The sequence below is a fragment of the Aedes albopictus genome, chromosome 3, assembly GCF_035046485.1.
Source record: "Aedes albopictus strain Foshan chromosome 3, AalbF5, whole genome shotgun sequence".
Taxonomy (NCBI): domain Eukaryota; kingdom Metazoa; phylum Arthropoda; class Insecta; order Diptera; family Culicidae; genus Aedes; species Aedes albopictus.
Genome location: NC_085138.1, coordinates 143,567,586 through 143,591,350, shown reverse-complemented (window position 1 = coordinate 143,591,350; position 23,765 = coordinate 143,567,586). Strand labels below are relative to the sequence as shown.

Below are 23,765 nucleotides of genomic sequence, written 5' to 3'. Positions count from 1 at the left end.
AATTTAAAGGGAAGCTTCTAAAAGAAAGAAAAGAAATTTAAAAGAAGCTTCCTATTCATTTCTTTTCAAGTTTTCTTGCATTTTTTCATGAATACGGTTAAGGATATGCCGTATTTTGGAAATGGGGAGACTTGATCCCCCTTTTAATGTTGTGTAATAAAATAATAATTATCTGACACGTTTTATAATTGATTATACTAGAATTCCGAATAAATAGAGGCTTCCAAATAGAATTTTATTTTTCACATGTATAATGTGTGTGTAATCCTCGAGGGATCAAGTCTCCCCATGTCACTGTTGTATACACTAAGCTACATTAATTGAAATATTTATATAACAGCCTTATTTGGATAAATACGTTTGATAGTATTTTATTTATACTATGTGCTGTGAAATTTTGACACGATTTGATTCAATTTTCACAAAGTTATTGAGATTTTTCTGAATCGTCTAAAAGATTTCTGAAGTACTGAAAACAAACTATCAGCCATTAAAAAATAATGCAATACACAATTAAAATCAATTGTTGCCAAATCATTGTCGTCAGATGTTGTTTTGAAAAAAAAAAATATGCTAGAAGAAAACTGCTTTTGATTCCGAGAAAATATGGGGGGAACAAGTCTCCCCAGGGATCAAGTCTCCTCAGTCTCCCCCAAAAATTACAAAAATGCCGATTTTTTTATGAGCTCAGAGCGATGTTGCGATTCAATAAATCTTCAGAACATACTTCCGTAGTTTAACCATTTTTCTCCAACGATTTTTCTTGGCAATTCAAAAAAAAATACAGAATAAAAAATGTTTTCCACAAAATTTTTCATTGAAGAGGAAAATCGATTAGGTATCTATAAATCGATGAATAGAACTCAAAAGTAAATATTCGAAGCCATTTTGAACACTAAATTGACGGACCATAATTCAACATGGCGGCCACGGAATGGTAGTTTGAGCTATGATACCATGCAATATGGTTATCTATAGATCGGGCGTGATAAGTAGAAGTTATAAAGCGATATTTGACGCTTTTTTTGAAATCCAAGATGGTGGCAATGGAATAGTAATTGGAACTATGATACCATGCAATATGGGTATCTATCGTTTGGGCTTGATCATTAAAAGGGTGAAGGCTAGGTAGATGATAGGGTAGAGGGTTAGAGTAGACTTTAGAATGGAGGATAGTGTAGAGCGTATGGTGAAGGATTAGGGTAGAGGGTACTGTAGAAGGTACACACTTAATTTTGATTACCGAGTTCGGTAATTTTTTGACGAGATTAAAACTGCTGAGCACCGAGCTCGTTCAGCAAAAATGCATTGTTTACCTTTTCTATACGATTTTGATAGCTGTTTTACTGAACCTCAGTAAAATCGATTACTGAAACTACCGAGATCGTACTGCTGTTATAATCTCGTCAAAAAAGTACCGAACAGGCAATTCAGAAATAAGTGTGTAGTGTGGTTAGAGGGTCTTGCCCGGGATTTCCCGGGACAAAAATCCCGGGATATCCCGGGATCTGAAAAATCCCGAATCCCGGGATATTTTTCAGAAATTCCCGGGATTTCCCGAAAATAAAAAATGGCAATACTAAAACAAATCTTTTCCCTTTGAAATCTTCTTTTTGTCAATGTTTCCTTTTTTCCATCCAATTCTACGCTAGATGAAAGTCCAACTAATTAAACCAAAAATATTGTGGCTGAATTTATGTCATTCATTTTTCATTTTTTTTACTCATTTGTTTATTTGGAAGACTCGGGCGCCACATGGGCATAACTGAGCCGAAATCTTTTGTATTTACATTTTACAATTTATTACTGCCTTTCCATTTTTCATTTATGTGGCGTTATAATCAAACTGAATCAACAGACAGAATATCGGAATGTTAAATAAAATGATTTATTTTAAGCTAGATTGTTCTGGTAGTATGCTTGGAATTTATGGCAATGTTCAACATTTTTACAATATGTGAAATATGTAAACTGTTGCAAATATTTTTAGATGTTTCTGGAGTTATCCCTTAAGAATACTGTGTTGTTATATAATATTCAACAGCCCTGATCAATTGCTTGCACATTTACGTTTAAATTCGCAGAATTTTAAATCCTTTTAAATAAACAATCCCTAACCTCTGCAGGACTTTGACAATCTTTGAAATATTTGTTGACGATTTCGTAAAGATATTCCCGATAAAATTCGTTTAGACATTTTGTTCTTAAGTCCAGGCGAAATTTTTTGCGGAACTCATTTCAACAACCACCAGAGATAATACAAGTGATAATTTTGACGACATTTATAAGACAAATCAGGAATTTATTTACAAGAAGCAACAGCACACCGTTTTTAGATCTTCTGCAGAAATTTCTGTGATGATTTATGGTAAAAAACAGAGCAATATTGAATTACAAAAAAAAAGAAATAAAGCGAATCGTACAATAAAAGCGAGGAATATAATTTAATACCATATTATATGAATAATAGAATATAAAAGTTGTTGTAAAACCACAAAAAAAACATCTGAAGAAATTGTTAAAGTTGTCATCCTGCCAAATCGAAAAAAAAGATCAATGGACTTTCGGGATAGAAATGTTGAAATGGAAATCATAAATAAATTTTTGAAAGAATTTTTAAGGATTTTTTTGAAGATATTCATATCAGTTTAACAAGAAGTTTGTTGAGAGGGTCTGTCGTGAATTATTCTGGATTTTTTCCACAGTTTCTTCAATGTATTGCACCAAAAAAACTAATCGAAATTCTAAAATGTTAACATGAATTTATATCCAAATATTATTGAAATAGTCACACATTTTCTTAAAGAAAAAAAACAAAATGCGGACAAATAATATCTTAAGAAACTGCCGTTTGAAATTTTCAAATCACATTCTAACACTGCCATTTTAACTCCGTCATAAAATTCTCACACAGAATTTATTCACGTCTCAGGGTAAATTATAAGGGATTTCTGTAGAAATATCATCAAGTTCTGTCAAAAAATTCCTTCGGATAAGTGAGGCAGAAGTTAACCTATAGCCCAAGTTAATCTATTGCGAAAGAAGATGAACTTTATTTGAAAATTTTCAAATACCTTTGAATGTCTTCAACTGCCCTCACACAATCAAATGTCTATGAAATATGTATTTTCTTTCGAATATAATGGTTATTAGTTGATCAAATTTAATTAAAAGTGCTTAAGAAATCGTTCCATTATCTTTTTCATAGTTTTTTAGAAAATTTAGATTTTTCCCGGGATCCCGGGAAATCCCGGGATTTGGAAAATAAAAATCCCGAATCCCGGGATTTTTTTCAGTCCGGGAAACAAGACCCTCTAAGTGTGGTGGATAGGATAGAGATTATGGTAGAGGATAAAGTAGAGGGTAGGGTAGATGATAGAGTTAAGGGTTAGGATAGAGAGGACAGAGAAGACGGTTAGGTAGACGGTAAAACGGTAAGGATGATATAAGATTAGAATTTCTCAAGATACCTTCAGAAATTCTTTCCGGGATTTCTTCAGGCATTCCTCTCGGGAATCTTTCCAGGATTCCTCCCGGGATTCCTTCAGATGTTCCTTCCGGAATTGCTGTAGAAATTGATCCTGAAATCTATTCAGGGATTTCTGCAGGGATTGCTGCAGAAAATTCGGAAAGGATTCTTTTAGTTATTCTATTCGACATCCATTCAGGGATTGAGCTCCTGCAAATATTTTTTCCGGAATTCCTGCTGTTATTTCATTAGAAATTCCTCCCGAAAATGAATATGAAAGAATACAGATTTCTTCAGCCAGCCTTAAATTTTTTAGGTATTCCTGCCGGAATTTTTGATGGAATTCCTTCAAAAATTCTTCCCGCGTTTTTTATTAATGCCATGATCCCTCTAATTAGGTACTCTCTACGGGATTCTTTCAGGAATAAAGTAATCCCTAATTTAGAAAATCTTGAAAGCGTTCTAACCGGCATTCCTTCAGGGATTACTGTTGTAATCATTTCGCAGATTCCTTCTGGTATTCTTTCAATGATTTCTATTATATTCAGTGTATCCTAGTGTAGTTCTTTCAGGTATTCGTGCCGGGATTCCTTCTGGCATTCCTTTAAAGATTCTTCACGTTTTTTCAGGGATTTCTCCAGTAATTCCTCCCGGAATTTCTTCTGAGATTCTTTCAGTCGAGCTTCCAGCTCCTCTCAGGATACTACCAGATATGACTCCCAGAATACTGGGATTTCTGCTGGGATTGCTTTAGAAAATCTTGAACTGACAAATGTTCTAGTCGGCATTCCTTCAGGGATTACTGCTGAAATTTCTTCAAAAAACCCTTCCGGGATTTTGTAAAGGATTCCTTGAGAGGCTCCTGCCAGGATTGCTTCAAGGATTCCTCCTTGTATTCCTTTAAAGATTTCTTCTGGGAATCTTGCGAGAGTTTTTCAGGTTTTCGTGCTAGGATTATTGCTGTGGTCCCTTCAAAGATTCTTCTCGTTTTTTTTTACATTAGTTTAAACGTATAAACGTTTGCTAAAACAAAGCTTGAAATTTTATCGGATGTTGTGATGTTGAGGACCCACATTAATGATTTTTTGGAACTACACCACATACTTCCTTTTTTTCGTGAAATTGTGTTTATTTAATTGGAACTTGACTGTTGCTAAAAAATGTTTATAAAGATTTTAATTGTGTGGCACCTTGGACGTTAACGAGTTAATTTACCCCCTCCCTGAAACCGTCACTAAACCTAACCACTTCCACACTGAATTTTACTTCAAAAACATACAAACTGTTAAAGAAAAACTCTCCTTATACCCTCTAAGAATTCACTAGCCACTCCTTTAAAATATATTGTATTTCTCGAAGTTCAGTTGTAATGCATCCATTGACAGAATCCACTTCTGCCCCGTAGAGCCATTAGCTAAATAGAGGTTCGAGTGTAATCAGAAGCCTTCAGCTGTCCTGATATCTTACAGACCACGTTCCTGAACCAATCATAAAGTGAACACTTCTCTAGAAGAACCAGGTATCCATATCCAGAATCGCGTAAAGCTATGCCATTGATTCCATTAGCTCTGAAAACATGCTCATTGCTCATGCTCACATGGTCTTGTTGTGCAAGATTATGAAATTATTTGAAACATTGCAAGCAAAGCCTTTGGAGCGGGTTTTAACTGACCACCAAACTCCCAGTTTTAGGATTTTCTTGATATTCACGGTCTTACAGGAAAATGATTCATGGGATAAATATGGCACTCGCACTTCATTTGGCAACTCGTTGCATACAATGGACTGAATGTATTTCTTGATGATTTTACTTCAAAGTAAAGCATATCATTAGTATCCAAAGCAGCGGCAGTACATTTAAACTTGAATCCTACTAAGTTCACTCATTGAAATTTACATTTTACTTTTGTTTGCTCATCTTATCAGTGTCACAAAGCACATTTCACATTATTACTATTATTATACTTACGTTTCTAACCGATCACCGAGTGTTTCCGATTTGTCGACTTCGAGTGGTTTGAACAGGTCCTGCAGTTCCAACACTTTGGTGTAACCTTTTTTGAACAGATCTATAGTCCACCAAAACGTGAGCACCGACAGGATGTTAGCATTCTCCCGTGGGTTTGTGGCCAGCTTTCTTCTAATCGATTCCATACTTGCATTGCTCACTCACTCTGGACACTCTGTATTTCACTAAATTTATTCACTATTTTCGGGGTTTTTCTGGCACGCTTACAATAACTGATTTCCACTCTTCTAACAGCAGTAGACACTTTACGAAAACGCTCGCTGTGATCACACTGTACGGGGATGATGAAAAAAACGTGAGTCAATCGAGCTGTGATAGACCGCCGTCTGGTCAACCGGGACCGAACACTAAAAACCACTTCTCTTCTCGAGTTTCACAGCCGGAATGATAAGGCCGGCCATCCAGCCGATGAACGAATGGTGCGCGACGTGCTATATGATACCTCTCGCGCCTCGCGGAAGGTATGTCTACGTCTGTTCGATTGTAATGGTGGGAAGAGCGCCTCGTCACTAACGCAAATATATTGTACATGTTTGCACTGGCATTCACCGGTTGATTTGATATCTTATCATCGAAATGTTCGGCGTCATTCGTTGACATACCACCGTATATTAGATGAAATGCAGTCACATAATGTGTCGTCACAAGGTGTTAAGTAGCAAGTCATTGTTTAACGCCTGATTGAATTTTCTGATTCAGTCTAATGAACGGGGGGCCCGCCGGGATGATCGTAAAAGCCACTGACTAAGGTCAAGGCTAAATCTACTGTAGCAGGTGAGCGCCAACTAATCGTAGTCGGGGAACGCTGATCGATTTCAAGCTTTTGTCAACACGCCGTGATGATAACTTATCAATGGCGCTCGTAGTGGGAACCGTTTTAATTATAAGTCCAAAGCTAATCAAAAAGAAATTTGTTGCAAATAAACAATAAAAATTCCGTTTCGACAACAAGCCGTGAAGCTTTGGCCAGATCGGTTCGTTTAACGAATAAATAGAGGATCGTGAACTAATGGTTCACGGCTCGTTCAGGAACGGATTTATTTTTCCCGACTACTATAGCGCTGACTGCATCAAAACGGTCAACGAGGAAGTAAATATAGAAAGACGATGATTGCTCACGAGGCTGTTATCAGGTTTACACAGAAAACTAGTATTAGGTGGCACGTGCTACAGTGGATTTTGGGTCAATGACATATTATAGATCAAGTTGCATAAGTTGCAGCATATTTTGAAGATATTGTTCTAGGTGTTTATGCGGTTTTCGGTGTTTATTTAGTTATGCAACAACGAATACTTTGTAGAAGTACACAGTACAAGTATCGGAGTGTCTTTGATTGTATCTCTTATCGCTTTACGCATTTTTTCGTTTGAGTTTACCAATAGTAATGTAGTCTCTGAAAATTTGAGTTCAAATAACAAAAAATCAGGCTTGTGACAGGCACATTTCTTCTGTTTGTTTTTGCAAATTCTGATTTCTATTGTCCAGGGAAGGAGCGGCTCATAACAGCGTCCGTTCCCAATGTTACGGGTGGCCAAACCTCGTCCGAGTCTGAGTGAAGAAGAACACTAAGCTTAATTGAGCACTATGCACCTCCAGAAAGTGTCCAGCCCTGCAAGCTATCCGTATAGAATCGTCACCGAAAAATACCAATACCGTAGAGCAGTGCCGGATTTAGAGGGGGTCCAGGGGGGCCAGGGCCCCGGGCCCCCACATTTTAGGGGCCCCACAAAATTCCACTTCACGAAAAAAAATTGTGAAGCATGTGCAAATAATAGTGCCAGAAACTTGATTTGAGTTATGCCATTAGAGCTTCAAATTACTGTCTACTGGCAAGATTTATGGATTATGTTGTGATTCTTTTGAGAAAGACTGCAACTATTTGTCCAGATATTTATGAAATAATGAAATTTGCCTCCAAAACTTATTATCATTTACTTTTTTTATGCAATTGCTTAAAAAAATAATTCTAAAGAATTCCTGCTATATTTGTTTGTTTTTTTTTGTCTAAGGCTTTTGGAAATATCTTAAACAATTTCTCATAGAGTTGGAGTAATGGATTTTTTTTTCTCAAAACTTAAAAATTTCTATTACGTGGGTTTCGGCTTCTTAGTCATGAATTTTGCGTCGACTACTTGGTTATCTTCGCCTACGTTTCGACCCGGGATGGGGCCTTCGAAACGTAGGCGAAGATAACCAAGTAGTCGACGCAAAATTCATGACTGAGAAGCCGAAACCCACGTAATACCAAATTCCAGTCGAACTCCACTTCCTTAAAAGTTTCTATTTGGGTACTCTAGAGTTTTATTTTACTTAGACAGCTTTCGATTAACTCAAATTGTAGATCATCAAAACTGTTGAAATCTAGCTTGAATTTTCGAAGAGTTTCTGATTGTTTTGAAGAGTGTCAGTACGCTGTTTTTAGGATGAGAGATTCGCTGACTGAAGTGACTGTTCATTAATTAAGTAAGGGTTTATGGGGAAGAAGGGGTTTTTAGAAATCTTACGCGTCATACAAAAATATACTGGTTCTAATACAAAACATCTTACAAGGGAGGGAGGGGGTATCGAAAAATCGTGAAAATTTCCTTACGTAATAAATTGACAGCTCCTTTAAGTAAATTTTTGGAGGAATTGGCTCAGACATTTCCACCAAAGATTTTCGAGATATTTAATTGAAAATTCTATTGAAAATAAAATCAGAAAATCTATCAGGAACTTATCATGGGTTCCCTTTGAAATTTCTTCATCATTTCTTATAAAAATTTACTCTTTAATTTTTGAAGTTTTGTGAAAAATTCTTTAGGGAAGCCGCCAGAACTAGGAGAGGTCGTGTTAAGACATGTTTTTGTTAAGTGTTCATTCTTTATGGTGATCGACCAGCAGCTTCTCCAGATTGCAGCACTGATTCATTAGAAGTTCTTTCTGGATTTCGCAAAAACGGCACCACCGATTGTGCTACAAATTTGACTTGGATTTTTTTGAACATTTTACCTTTGAATTCTTCTTGCAGTTTCTCTAGGAACTTTGACATGAATTTTAAGTAGGCATGGAATCTACACGGTGTTCAATAAGTTTGGATACACAGTAAAATTGAATTTATTTCCCATCTGTAATTCAGATTTGCAAAGTGAATGTATTAATTGAAAGCTCACATAATACTGATCAAATACAGTATATGTTTTGAAACAAACTGTCCTTTATCCTTTTGAAATAATTGCAAATGTGTCTCAAGATCCTTTCGGCCGGCACGCACGTCTGTCATTGGTATTTCGTCTAGTTTTTATTGAGTAATGGTGTTAAGTCAAATCAAATTAGGTTGTTGTCCTCTGCATTAGTAGTAGCAACTATGGCCATACGAAATAATCTATAAGATTCAGATTGGGTGAAGTACGGACTCATTTTATGTTGATCTTTAAAATTGCAAAAATTGCCGCTGTACCTGTTTTAATTATTTTTGTTTTGTCAAAAAGCAAGGCTGCGTTATATCTCGGTTTAATCCATGATTATCTTTTCCAACACTTGATTATATCCCTATTGTGGCAAATTTTGACCAAAATTAGCTTTATGTAATGTATTTACGCCTTTTTCATAGATTTAAGCACATTTTGACTAAACTTGCAAATTTATCACCATATCATCACTGAAATAGCAGTGTAAAGCTTTTGTCTATTAATTTAGTTATTCTAATTTAGTATAGTGAGATGTAAACTCAAAAATCAACGTTTTAGACTTCTGTAGATCGAGCAACTTATCGAAACTTATTCCAGCGTGCCGGAGCTAACAAAGTTTAGATACATCTAAGGCTTATAAAAGAAAGTAGAAAAAGACTTTATTCAAAACCATATGCTATATTTGATCAGTGTTATATGACCTTTCAATAAATACATTTACTTTGAAAATCTGAATTACAGATGTGAAATTAATTCAAGTCATATGGTGTATCCGAACTTATTGAACACCGTGTAATAAATAAATTTAATGGATATTAACATTTTTCTTAGTTCTGCTTGATGTTCTAGATTCATTTTTTCACAACGACATTAAAATTTCTTAATGATATTTATTTGCAAGAATGATTAATATTTTTTACATTTTTTTTCTATGTTAAATGAACAAAAAAAAATATCTCCTCTAAAAAGGGCCCCCACAACACTGTGACCCCGGGCCCCCACATTTGTAAATCCGGCCCTGCCGTAGAGCATGAGCATTGGTGACCGTACACATCGTAGATTGACCTGAGCTAGCAAAATTGCACAGAGAACCAATAGGCTTGGGGCTTGGGATTTGCCACCATCCTCAATGTACACGTTTCGAGAGCTCATTTTTTTTTGGGTCAATAACGGCGCTGGCCACGTCCTTACAATTTACCGTGGAAGGAAAGGAATGTTAGTTCAACAACTGTTGCTACTAGAGGTTGTATGTACTACTGGACCTTCCACATGTCACAAGTTTTATTTTTGTGTTACGTGTTCTATTTTTACCTGTTAATATTTCCCTAAGAGAAATGCACATTTATAGTGCTCTGGAGTAATAGAGTATTTTGAGATATTGTGGATTCACCGGCTATTTGTATTCTACCGGTCGCCTCAGTATGGGCTCCAAAGTAGCCGTTTTATAAAAAGAGTAACTTAAAAATAATTTTAAACATTTTTATTGTATGCGCTATTCCTCGTTGCCACTAGCTACTCAGCGACATTCATTTTTTGACAATCAAGTTGATTTTGATATGAAAACGGCTACTTTGTAACGGCTACTTAAGTAACCGGTAGAATACAAGTAGCCGGTAAATCCACAATTCCATCTGTCTCTTATCAATGGCCTATATTTAGGTCATTTCGGGCTCTGAAATTAATTAGAAGACTTCCCTAAAAGATACATCAAAGTGTAGACGTCCTATAATTAAATTTGATTCAGCTACCCTCTTAGGATTTGAAATTCCTAGACAAAACTCAAGCTATAAAAGCAACTAATGCTGCGAACAAAAGGCAACCTGCCAGAGAAAATACGATTACAGGATTGACTGATGGACCAACAACATTAATGAAACCTCGTCATCCTGACATCGAAAATTGTTATCCACTAGGGTAACAGGGCAAAATATATGTTTTGCGTTGTGTTTGTCCATTTGTAATGTCCTAATTTATTACGCATTTGTAATGTTACACTACAATATGTTCTATTTCAATATGCATTTGTAGTGCTTCATTTATTTTTTTCGTAATAATGGCGCCTAACGTGGGGCACGGGTATTGATAGGGTCCATTTGAATTTCGTAAAATGTCACCCAACCGCAAAACCCACGCGGGCATTGTATATAGTGTAAATACGTTACGACCATGAACACTTGCAATGATCTGCACAACTACTAATCGGCCAAATTTGAATCCCAAGGGAATTACAGCACGAATTTCTAAATGAATTCCAGGAGGAATCCCCAAAGAATTTCTAGGAGGAATCAATGGAAAATATCGAGAAAGAATCTCTGAAGGAGTTTCAGGAGAAATCCCTGAGTGAATACTAGGAGGAATTTCCGAAAGAATTCCATGAGGAATCCTCGAAGGAATTACCGGAGGAATCCCATAAGGTATTCCAGCAGGAAACTCCAGAGGAATTCTAGGAAGAATCCCCGGAGGAATTCCAAGAGGAATCCCCGAAGGAAAACCAGAAGAAATCCCCGACAAAATATCAGGAGAAATCTCCGAAGGAATTTTAGGAAGAACCCTCGAAGGAAGAACTCCTCAAGAGAAACCCCCGAAGGAATTCCAGGGGAATCCCCAAAGGAATTCTAAGAGAAATCACTGAAACAATTCCAGAAGGAAACGCAAAGGAATTCCAGAAGGATGACTAAAGGAATTCCATGAGGATTCCCTGAAGCAAATCCAGGAGGAATCTCCGAAGGAATTCTAAGAGAAATTCCAGAATGAATCCCCAAAGGAATTGCAGGAGACATTCCGGAATGAATTCTAGGAGGAATCACCGAAGGAAGTCCAAGAGGAATCCCTAAATGAAGTGCAACAGAAATCCCTGGAGGAATTCCATGAGAAATTCAGGTGGAATGTAGAGTAACTGATGAAAAATTGCAAAGGCCGGGGCTGGGATGCTGGGATGGAACACATGACCATCTACTTATGAAATGAACATGTGACCACTACGCCAGGGGCCCGGCGTAATCATTGAAAAATGGATGCTACATTCATTGGAAATCGGATGATTCAATTGAAAATTGAATTATGAGGTTTGACGGTATTATCTCCATCCAACATAAGTGCTGAAAGGCGACGTTTTTATCACAATCGTTAATAAGATGGTTCATGTTCAAGGTCCAAATCAGATTTGGAATAATTCCATCTTCTGCCGACACGAACAGCAGTAAACGTGTGATTCTACGATTACTAGGACGATGACGGTTCCACGTACCCATGCGATAGCGCTGCGATGCATGCACAAAAATCCAAAATTTTAAACTAAAGCGTGAAATCTGTGATGCTGTATGCCAGTGAAACCTGATGTGTATCAGTGGAGAACACACAACGGCTGCAGGTCTTCATCAATAGATGGCTGTAGATTACAGTTTATGTGTAATTCGTGCACCGAAAACCGATTACGACAGACATACGGAAGCAAAAGGATAGGTGCGTCGGTGCGTCGGGTCATACTCTATGCAGGGGTCGAAACAAAATCTGCAACCAGCGTTAGATTGTAACCCAGCAAGACATCGCATCAGCAGAGCCATTTAGACAGCATTTTGACGGACAGATATAAGATGATTGAAAAGTGGAAATAACATTTCGACCATCTAAAATCGGCACAGGAACAGGAATAGACCAACTCCCACGCTGAGAGAGAAAGGATGCCATCCACCACACCTCAAAAACAAAACTGCTAAGGATAATATCACTGCTGAATTGATCGAGATGGGTCCAAAAAATGATCCCCTGTATGGAATGTCGGGTCTTTCGAACGACCACTTTGCCTACAAATTGTTATTTTAAATATTCCTTCGTTGTATGTTCCCGGAAAGTTATAGGCCGATTGACACTGGATCGAATCTTCACTGTTCAGAGATGAACCAGCAGCCGGCTGAAAATCTCTTTAATAAATACAAATAAATAATAATAAATCTTCACTGTTAAATCATTCAGAAACACCGTTGATGTCAGGTCCCACCGCATTACTCTGTGGTGAATAGAGTTTGATATCTGTGCATGTCTTATGATATTTTTTGATTATGTCAATAGAACTCTTTTCCCCACATTTCGTTAACGACACACTCGTTCATCGACTCTAAGGTGGCTGTCGATAGTATGGGTCGCTTAACCCTTTGGAGCCGGAGGGGTCATATATGACCCCAACATAGAAACGGCTGTATAAATTCACCCACACCCACAATGTCATTTATAGATACTATAGGCATATTCCAGGTCAGCCAAAATATCTTGGAGCTCAGAACTTCAGGTCTACACTCGTAACAGTAGCCATATCTATTTTACTGACTAACGTTGCATAATCAACCGCGGTTACTGGAGCAATCTGAAGTCTACTAGCTTAATATAAACCTTTGGACATTCAGGGTCGTCCAAACTATTCTTTAATGAAGTCCTTCGAATCTACAAGAATAACTTTATGTGTTTTCACCACATATAATAGTATTGCATAATCTGCTGGGTTCCGCTTAGCTCTTGAAATCTCAAATGTCATTTAAAGACACTACAGGGATATTTCAGGTCAGCCAAACTATCTTGAAGTTCAGGACTTCAGGTCTACACTCGTAACAGTATCCATATCTGTTATACCGAGTACCGCTGCATAATGAACCGCAGTTACTGGATCAATCTGAAGTCTACTAGCTTATAATAAACCTTTACGACATTGAGGTTCGTCCAAACTGTTCTATAATGAACTCCTTCAAATCTGCAAGAGAAACTTTATGTGTTTTTGCCATAAATAATAATATAGCATATCTGTTGGGATCCACGAAGCTCTTGAAATCTAAAATGTCATTAAGAGACAATACAGGGATATTCCAGATCAGCCAAACTACTTTGGAGTTCAGAACTTCAGGTCTTCACTCGTAACAGTAGCCATATCTGTTATACCGAGTAACGTTGCATAATCAACCACGGTTACTGGAGCAATCTGAAGTCTACTAGCTTATTATAAACCTTTGGGACATCCAGGGTCGTCCAAACTGTTCGATAATGAAGTCATTCAAATTTACAAGAATAACTTTGTTAATCGTATAATCGTAACGTGTAATCATAGCTTTATATAATGAAAGAAGTTACCGCCATGGAACTGCTTTGAGAGATAAGTGATGCACATTTCAACTTTCTAATTCAAGTCACGGTCGGAGGATCCGTTATCATTCGGTGTACTTTGTTCAGCTCTTTATTTGCTTCGTAGATCAATACAAGAAGTGCTTCTGCGATTATTAGTTTTATATGCACTGCACATGAACGAGTCCGGGGCAGGTGTGATACTCAAGCACTAAATATTAGATAAAAGAAATCAATGCACATTACACTAGTTTACAAAATAAAACGAAAATCGTGAACTTCTGTCAACGACCAAAATTTTTGAAGTACAATTTAGTGCTGATTTCGGAACCACGCTTCAAACAATTTTAAGTAGAGCAGTTTTTGAGTTTTAGCTCAATATCGAGTTTTACAATTTTTTAAAATGTGGAATTTACTAAAATTCAAATATATTGCGTTTTGTTCAACCAATTTCAAATCTTTTTCCATAAATTAAAAGCTGCATACAACACCATTCGATCATCTGAATACAGGTTTTGCATCAGATTGATGAAATTCAAGATATTGACGAGTTTTTGGGACGATCTCCTTAAGGACAAGGCATTTGGAGTACATTGCTCAAAATTTCTAGAGCACCGTTTTTTAGAACCGTTGAACGGATTTTGATTAAAATGCATCACGCTGTTGACAACCACTGAACAATTAGCGTGATGCATTTTCATCCAAATCCGTTCAACGGTTCTAAAAAACGGTGCTCTAGAAATTTTGAGCTGTGTACTCCAAATACCTTGTCCTTAAATTTTAGCAAAATTTCCAAAAATATATGAAGAAATGTATTTTTTTCAAATGGAAAAAAAAAAATTTAAAAAATCTTTCTCAACGTTTATTTGACATATCATATGTAGGCGAGTTACAGTAAAAAAATCAGCTTAATCGGAGCATTGATTACGGAGAAGGAGAGGTGTGAAGTGAGCGACTTTGCTTAAAAATAGAACAAAAATCGATTTCAAACCATCAACCTTGTATGGAAAGTCGAAAAAATTTCCGCTCTACTGTAATTTTTTTTCCTTCACGTTTTCGAACTCAGGGCATGATTCTACATCAAAAATGATCATCAGCTTACCGAGTTCAAAAATGCTGTAAACTAGTGTTTCAGCACCATCATCAATCCGAGGGTCCAAAGAACGAATCCCACTCTTGCACAATGGTCGGAAAAAGATAAAGTTCGGCCAAAACTCTTTTTATGAGTTTAATCGAAGTTATAGGTTGTCTAGATATGTTATATAGTATTTTTAGTGTTTAAAAAGGGGTATTCAAAAATTACGTAACTTCAATAATTTTAAAAAAGGTAAAAATCAGCAAACCCCACATTTTTTGTTTTTTTGTTAGAAAATCAATTTGAATTTAATTAAATGATCATCTTTCGATCAAATTCAATCAAGTTTGTTCAAAACGTGTAAAAAATGTGGGAAGATAAATTTTATTTCAGTCAAAAATGGAAAAATAACGTAAAACATATGAAAAAAACATGTCTTTTTAAAATAGCTCTAATTTGAAAAACTGCAAATTTCTGCAAAAAGTTTAAACGTTTTTATGCAGCCCTAAGCATGATGTTTGAGATGTACTATTCGAAATTGCGGCGACACGTGACGACACGAACCGTTTTTTAACTTAAAAATTGCCAAAATTCCTAAGGTACAATATATGAAAATTTGAAAAGTTTTGTGACATATCAACTTTGCACCATACGCGCATTCAAACAGTCCAATAACAAGCTTTCATATGCTGGATAACATAAAACATATATTCCATTCTCAAAATATTATTATTTTACTTTTTTCGAATAATTCATTTATCAATTTTATGACTTAGGCCACTTTGGCAGTGAAAATGTAATTGAAATACAAAAGCTGGTATGCTTTTACTTAAGAATCATAAAACTACAATACATTATCTTTGTTATAAGACGTAAAAAAGTTTAAAAATATCAATTCCGTTTTTTGAGAGTTTTGGCCGCCCCTTTGTATGGAGCCCGACCAATGTGTCTTGGTGTCACAGAAGAGCAAGAGGAAAAATGAGAAAAAATCCGGTTCCGAAAACATGACTTAGAAGTCATAAAATTATTAAATATAGCTGTCCCGGCAAACTTTGTCTTGCCAAGCTGTGGTGTTTTGACAACTGTTGAGCTCATAACGTCACCGCACTCTAGATTGATTTAATTTTGATCATGCTAAATTTGTTCCCGGCTCATAAAAAATCAGTATTTTCACAATTTTCATACCTTTTTAAAAGATTTTCGTAACTTTTACTGCATATAAACACGGCCACCATGAATACAAATCAAACCCTGTATAAGTCATCCTGATCGGTTCACCCGTTCGTGAGTTTTGTTGCCTCAAAGGGACTTAAAACTCATTTTTATATATATAGATTTCGCTTTATGATATCATGACTACAAGTCATAATATCATGACGAAAACGACGAATATCATAAATATGTTCTTATAATTTTCATAAAAAAAGTCATGGTTGTCAAAGACGTAACGACGAACCTTTTCTTGTTCAACTTTATGAAGCATTATGACGCTGAGTCATAAAACAAGTCATAAAACCATAAATACAGCAGTATGAAGAAATGCAAAAGTGCATAGTGCATAGCCATTTATTTCTTCATACCCATTCCCATTTTCAACGTGTTGTACAAATTACAACAGCGCGAGCACTCAAGGATTAAAAGTTAATATAGTTTCTTAAAAGGTAGCTACTTTCCATTTGATTGAAAGCGGTTCCATATTTTTGCCAATGGAACCAAAAACATAAATGATTAGTACAAATATCATAAATGAGGCTAATGATTTCATAAATTTTCGTCATGATCCGTCATGATTTCATTTATAACTATTAACACTAACGTAACGTCGAAACTATGTGACGGCAAAACTCTTCTTGATATCATGCTGATTTTTTATGGTGTATATCCATAACATAAAAACACACATTTAAAGCCTAATCATGCGGCATTTTGCCTGTTTCTGGTTCCAGATTTTTACCCGTGATAAAGCGGAAGAAATTGCAGACAATTAAACGTTCATAATAAATTAAAAAAAATCAAATAATAATTCCAAAAGTATCACTAAAGAAATAGTCCACATCCTTAGTTAAGGAGCAGAAATAACATCTCTAGAATTTTTTGATATGTTTTGTAACAATACTTCTTCTTTCAAATGCTGGATAAATATATGTTTTATATTACAAATATGCGCAATAGAATAATTTCGCATACATACAAGCTTTAGGGCCACAAACCAGATGAGCGAAGCATCGAACCATGCTGCATTCAATTATGCTGATTTTGTTCACTTGCAAAAAGAAACAGATGATCCGAATCAGACGCATTTGATTGTGAACTTTTAAGATATGGTGCTCTTGAAAACGTGAATATTCTCTGATATGTCACCTTAAAGATATATATTCACACTGTTCACCAATTATAATAATCAGGGCACTTGCAGAGGTGGTTTTATGTGTTGGGCCATTTTACCCCCATCAGTCCGTTTCAAACCTTGTTCCCATGAGTCTGATGTTCCCTAAGGCCTGCAGTCCACAGGGTCAAATGTTTGACAAGGAATGAACTAAAGAAAGAACTGTTCGACTTATATGAAAAATCGATCCAGTCAAATAAAGTTGTTTGAGCATTGGTTTCTTTTTTGACAAATACAGGGAATACAGTGGTTTTTCGATTTTGTCACGGTTCTATTTAATCACGCTCCAATATATCACTCTCGATTCTAGCACGGTATTTTTTTCGATTTTATCACGCTATGATAATTGATAGAAATATTTCCAAACAGATATTCCAAAGTATATAGGCCATATGAATTGTCATAAGTATGCTACTTTAGAACATTAGTAGGGTTCGCGCACCAGTTTTGGTCAATCTCAGGGAAACCATTCCTAAAAAATAAAAGTGATGCTTCTACCCTAAATGGTTTCAGTGACAAAGGTGATAAGGGATTACAGACCGGGTACTGAGCTCGATTACACAGCGTAACAAAAATTAACTTTTTGTCTGTCTCAAGAGCAAACTTATGTGTCTCCGAAGGATTTTGGGCCGCTGAATCCGAATCCGGGCTCAGATTTGCTCCAACACGTCACAATTTTGAGCTATACCTCAATTTATAGGGCAAAATATGCGATTTTGGACTTTTTTGACTGCAAGCCATTAAGCAAGGAAATATTTTTTTAAGCAATCAAAAGGTTTATTGGTCAATTATTGCTTAAATCTATTAAGTTTGATTAGGTAAAACGAAATATTTTGCATGAATCGTTAATTTAGATGTTAATTGACCAATTAACCTTTTGATCCTTCGGAGACACATAAGTTTGCTCTTGAGACAAAAAAATGTTGCGCTGTGTTATCTAGAATCGTATTCTAAAACATCTCAAATATTTACCAAACAAACGAAAAGCTGTATAAAACTGCAATTTTAATTCATTTCAATCAAAGTTGATTTGACAAAATGTTAAAATTCAAACTTTAAATGGAATGCCGTTCGCAACCTTATATAAGTTTAGGAAGATTCATAGCATAAGAAAAGCCAAAGATGTTCGTCACAATAGACCATTAAATCACTTAAACGGCTGTTAAGGAATAATCAATGATCAATTGCTACCGATAGCACGGATGCCACAACTTTAATAATACTCAAGATTGAAAATGCTACTCATTGCTTGCTCACTCCAGGAAACTATTTAGTGCCATTTCAGATTCATGCGTTCAGACATGCGTTCCATTTTATGTGGCTCCATTTCGTCTTCACTAGTTAGTTGAGGCGTTAACGGGAAATCTTCACACTGCTCTGCAATGCAGCATAAATTAGTCCAGGATGACTTCTTGATCTTTATTGACGGTTGGCTATTTTTCAAAATACTGCCTGAAATTTTCAATTCCCATTATGTGGTTTGATGTTTCGTTCGTTTTTTATTTGCTTTTTTGTATTTAGATGTATTTTGGGTAATAAAAACACTCGCAAAAAAAATTGTTTCAATTTTATCACGCTCCAGTATATCACGCGAATATTTTTTTCATTCGTGATATAATCGAAAAAGTACTGTACTCAAAATAACTGGGACATGTAAAATTTTCACTTTTCAAAAAATGTTCAACTCGCTGTAACTTTTCGAAAAGGGCATCAAATATTCTCAAATTTTTACTGTAAGCTCATCAACTAGTTGTGTATCAGTGGTTCAAATTTGGAAAATATCGGGCCATTCTACACGAAGTTATAAAGATTTTAGAAAAGGGTATAATTATTCGATAGCCAACTTTGAGCTATTATATCTCCGGATTCAATGAACCGAATGCAATGAAATTTTGGTCATTTATGACTAATATAATGAACTTCGAAAAACAGTTGACTTAATTTGAAATTATTAATAAGATAAAAAGTTATGGCGATTTCATTTATTCCATGTTTTTTTCAGTAAATTTATCTATTTTTCCTATGCATCCTATGCATCACTTTTTCAATTTAATGAAAGCTATTTGGTTGCTTTCCTTTGAAACATAAATATATTCAATTTAATTATAGGGAATTTAAATGAACTATAATTACTATCTCGAATTTTGAAACGATGATGAAGTTTTGGATAAATTGGTGTTATATTAGAAAAATAATCTAATCGAAATAATTTTCTTTCTCGTGAGAATTTTTTACTTTAGTCAAATGTTTTTAATAGCTCATTCATAAGTCATAAGTTCAAGTCATAAATGATCAAAATTTCATTGCATTCGGATAATTGAAATCCGGAGATATAACAGCTCAAAATTGGCTATAGCATAATATTATACCTTTTTCTAGAACCTTTATAACTTTGTGTAGAATGACCCGATCTTTTCCAAATGTTGACCACTGATACACAACTAGTTGATGAACTTACAGTAAAAATTTGAGAATATTTGATGCCCTTTTCAAAAAGTTACAGCAAGTTACATTTTTTGAAAAGTGAAAATTTTATCTGTCCCAGTTATTTTGAGTATCCCCTGTATATGACACTGTGTACGAGGATCTTAACTCTCTGAAATATCTCGTATTAGATGTGTACGACGAATTTTCGGCGTGAAAGCGGCAGCGTCGATGTGTGGTTTCTGAAGTAATTAATAACAAAGTTTATTTTTTTGTAATATATTACAAAAGTACATGAACTTCGCTGCCATCGGACGCATAAATGTCACATGTTACAATAAAAAGGCACTAGAAAAACGCACTTGAAGTTTCAAAATGAACTTTGGCTATTGTCAACGCAATTCAACTATCGAAATGTAAATAAATTCATCTGTTGACAAAATATTTCAAGAATACGTATCAAAATATGACGTTTGACATAAAAACCTCAAAAATGTCGAAATGTAGCAGGTGACATTCATGTCCGACGGCAGTTTGGGTGGCCACGAACATCTCATACGTTCCTGACTTATTCTATTCCATTTTCGGACACATTGTCACCATCAACGACGGTACTGAATTGTACCGTTAGAGTTGACTAACGGTCCGTATTGAACTTGCCCATACCACAGCATGTTAATCCAACCTCCAAACCATCGTTAAATTCGGACCTCCAAGTTTAGTTTTCGCAACAACGTGCAAATCACCAGCAAACAAATGTCTGAATATTACCCAGGTGCTCCTCTGGGCGTCTTGACTTTGCGAAACGCAATTTTCATCATTGCGAAGCATTAAATCTCTGCCAGTATAGTAGATGACAAGGTAGTAATTTCATTCGTCACCTACCCGCACCTAGGCGGGTCGAGTTGTACGATGACTTAGCGGTTTTAACAGCTATAGGTACATTCATACACACATTCGTTTTTGGGCGCAATGAGATGAGCATGACGATGAGATTCAAATGTTGGTCCATGTGTGTAACTGGGTACTTCAACGTCGATGAAATTCGGCCTTGCTGTTCATATTTAGTACGTCAATGATTCCAAACGGATGCACTAAATGGAGAACAGGGCGTTTTATCACTAGTACAATTTCGAAGTTGATTCTGAATTCTAAAATTGAACACCATTAGTCAACAAACAGGTGTCAACGACATTCGCTACAATCGCCGACACAGCATCGTCACGTTCGCCAGTAAGCAAGCACATTCTTGACCTTAACTGTATCGATAGCAGTAGTAACAGCATTCCAAGGGCTGTTATAAGAGATAATTTGGTCACAGGTGCCGAGATTGAGCAACACATTTGCTTCTGTCGAGCAATTTGTTCAATTCCATGTTAGTCTAGCGTTAACGCAAAAACAGAGATAAGATAGGATGGTAGACAGACAAACGAAAAACCCAAAAGAAGGTAATCGGTGTGCAGAAAAAAAAAGTAATCACAGTTGTTTGCTTACATCACCCTTCGTCCGTATCGGGTACATCGCGAGGCAAAAATAAAAAGTGCACACATAAAACAGACAGCCGAAGTTAATCTGCTGTTCACATTAACCTCATCGTGTTTGCTGCTAACAAGTGTGTTTCATTCATTCATACGTTACTGTCTTTCAGCATACACTTAGGAATTAATTAATCGTGTTACTACGATATACCAAATGCTCTTCCCACTATTACTGTCTTTCTCAAACAAATAGCTAAGCTTTCTGGATGCACATCTAACTATATATCATATATCTTGTAGATCCATTTGAACAGCGTTGTGATAGATTTATTCAGCACCATTTTCACGAATGCACAGATCACAGATGCATCTCGAATGCAGTTCAACACCGTTGCACAACACAACACAATCTTCACAATAAAAATACTTTCCTTAAAAATAATCTTCAACAATTACCACTTCACGATATTCCATAAACCAAAAACACAACAATGCGCATATGCCAAACTCGGTAGGTATGAAGCTTCCCTTTTTGGGTGGATGTCGATGACGAACGGTAAGGTGTAGGGAGACCGACGCCGATACCGCCACGGCGAAGACGACGACTGCTTGGCACGAGCTCGTCTTCTCCCCAGAGACGCTGAGCAATGACTGGCGTCGACGATAGAACTGACTAACTGACTGACCAGCCAGCAGTGGTGGAAATGGATCGCGAACGTGTGCTTACGCGCTACAAAAAAATGCCATCGCATCGCAAGCCTTTGCTGTGCGATTGTGTTCGCACGTTTGTGGCTCACGATCGTACGACACGAACGCCAACGAGTGCATCGCATCTTTTGCAAGCGCGATGCTTTTTTATTTTAGAGGTTCGCGGCCGATATTTTTGTAATGAAATCAAATGTTGGTAAACTTTTTCGTCGATATCATTTATTGGTATGGTACCTGACCAGTATAATCATAAAACACCCAACTAATTACCTGTAAGTGTAGAAAAAATGGCAACAAACCAAGTGCTCTACATTGTGATCCTTCTGGCGAACCAACTGCGATTCTGCTCGTTCGACATTTGTTTTGTGTTGGTTCGTCGATTCGGGAAATCATGAACCGTTCTCTCTTTTAGGGTTCGCGAGCGCGTGAGCAAAGATTGTGTTTGATGCGAACCAAAAAACACGTCAAGCGCATGATGCTTTCCACCACTGCCAGCCAGCACCAGACGCCGAGTGAATGAATCGCTACTTTTCGCGGCTTCGCGTGGTGAAGCTCTATACCTACAGGGGATACTCAAAATAACTGGGACAAGTAAAATTTTCACTTATTAAAAAATGTTCAACTAGCTGTAACTTTTCGAAAAGGGCATCAAATTTTCTCAAATTTTTACTGTAAGTTCATCAATTAGGTGTGTATCAGTGGTCCAATTTTGGAAAAAATCGGGCTATTCTTCACGAAGTTAGGAAGATTCTAGAAAAAGGTATAATTATCCGATAGCCAACTTTGAGCTGTTATATCTCCGGATTCAATGAACCGAATGCAATGAAATTTTGATTACTTATGACTCATATAATGAACTTTGAAAAAACATTGGACTTAATTTGAAATTAATAATAAGAAAAAAGTTATAGTGATTTCATTTATTCTGTGTTTTTTAGTAAATTTATCTATTTTTCATATGCATCCCATTACTTTTTCAATTTGATGCCGGCCATTTTGTTGCTTTTCTTCGAAACATAAATATATTCAAGGTAATTAGAGGAAATTTAATTGAACTATAATAACTATCTCGAATTTTGAAACGATGATGAAGTTTTCAATAAATTAGTGTTATATTAGAAAAATAATCTAATCGTTATCATTTTCTTTCGTGTGAAGAATTTTAAGTTTAGTCAAAAGTTTTCAATTGCACATTATATGAGTCATAAATGATCAAAATTTCATTGCATTCGGTTCATTGAATCCGGAGATATAACAGCTCAAAGTTGGCTATCGGATAATTATACCTTTTTCTAGAATTTTCCTAACTTCGTGAAGAATAGCCCGATCTTTTCCAAAATTTGACCACTGATACACACCTAATTGATGAACTTACTGTAAAAGTTTGAGAAAATTTAATGCCTTTTTTGAAAAGTTACAGCTAGTTGAATATTTTTTGAAAAGTGAAAATTTTACTTGTCCCAGTTATTTTGAGTATCCCCTGTACGTCTACACCACGCCACGCCATAGAGTGTGAGTTGTGTATAGTACAAGATTTAATGCCGGCACAGATTCACTCGTGAATGCTCCCACGAGCGCTCTTTTTTGTCGGCATGGTATTAGAAAAATACACAGCCACTACAAAGCAAATACAACTAGAGAAGCACGTGTAAGGAGGCTGTGTGAGAGAGAGCAAAGGAGAATGTGGTGTAAAAAGCGTTTTAATTTTCCCTAAAATTAGTTGTTTTGTTTTTTAGTCGAACAGAACCCGCATAAAAAAATATTATTCTTGGTATCGTGCATATCATACGATGTTTATTGGTAGAATGATAACTATATAACTAATCATCGTGCTATGATAAAATTACTAGGGTTGAAAAAATTCAATTATTCACGACTTTTCATGAATCATAAAACTTATGATAATGATGCATTGAATA

At 36.1% G+C, this 23,765-nt stretch overlaps 1 protein-coding gene across 2 annotated transcripts in view; it reads right to left on the bottom strand.

The window, feature by feature from the left end:
* The window catches only part of LOC109424074 (ATP-binding cassette sub-family C member 4), a 58,944-nt gene extending 37,131 nt beyond the window's left edge, over window positions 1–21,813 (bottom strand). The window contains exons 1-2 of one of the 2 annotated variants that reach the window (XM_019699158.3): window positions 21,595–21,813; window positions 5,439–5,769 (exon numbers count right to left, since the gene is read on the bottom strand). In XM_019699158.3, the coding sequence (XP_019554703.2) occupies window positions 5,439–5,623 (185 nt within the window). In that variant the 5' untranslated portion in view covers window positions 5,624–5,769; window positions 21,595–21,813. Of the gene's footprint in view, window positions 1–5,438; window positions 5,972–21,594 lie in introns of those variants that run through there. The other variant, XM_062843007.1, reaches the window with a different exon arrangement.
* Between the last annotated feature and the right edge of the window lie 1,952 nt (window positions 21,814–23,765).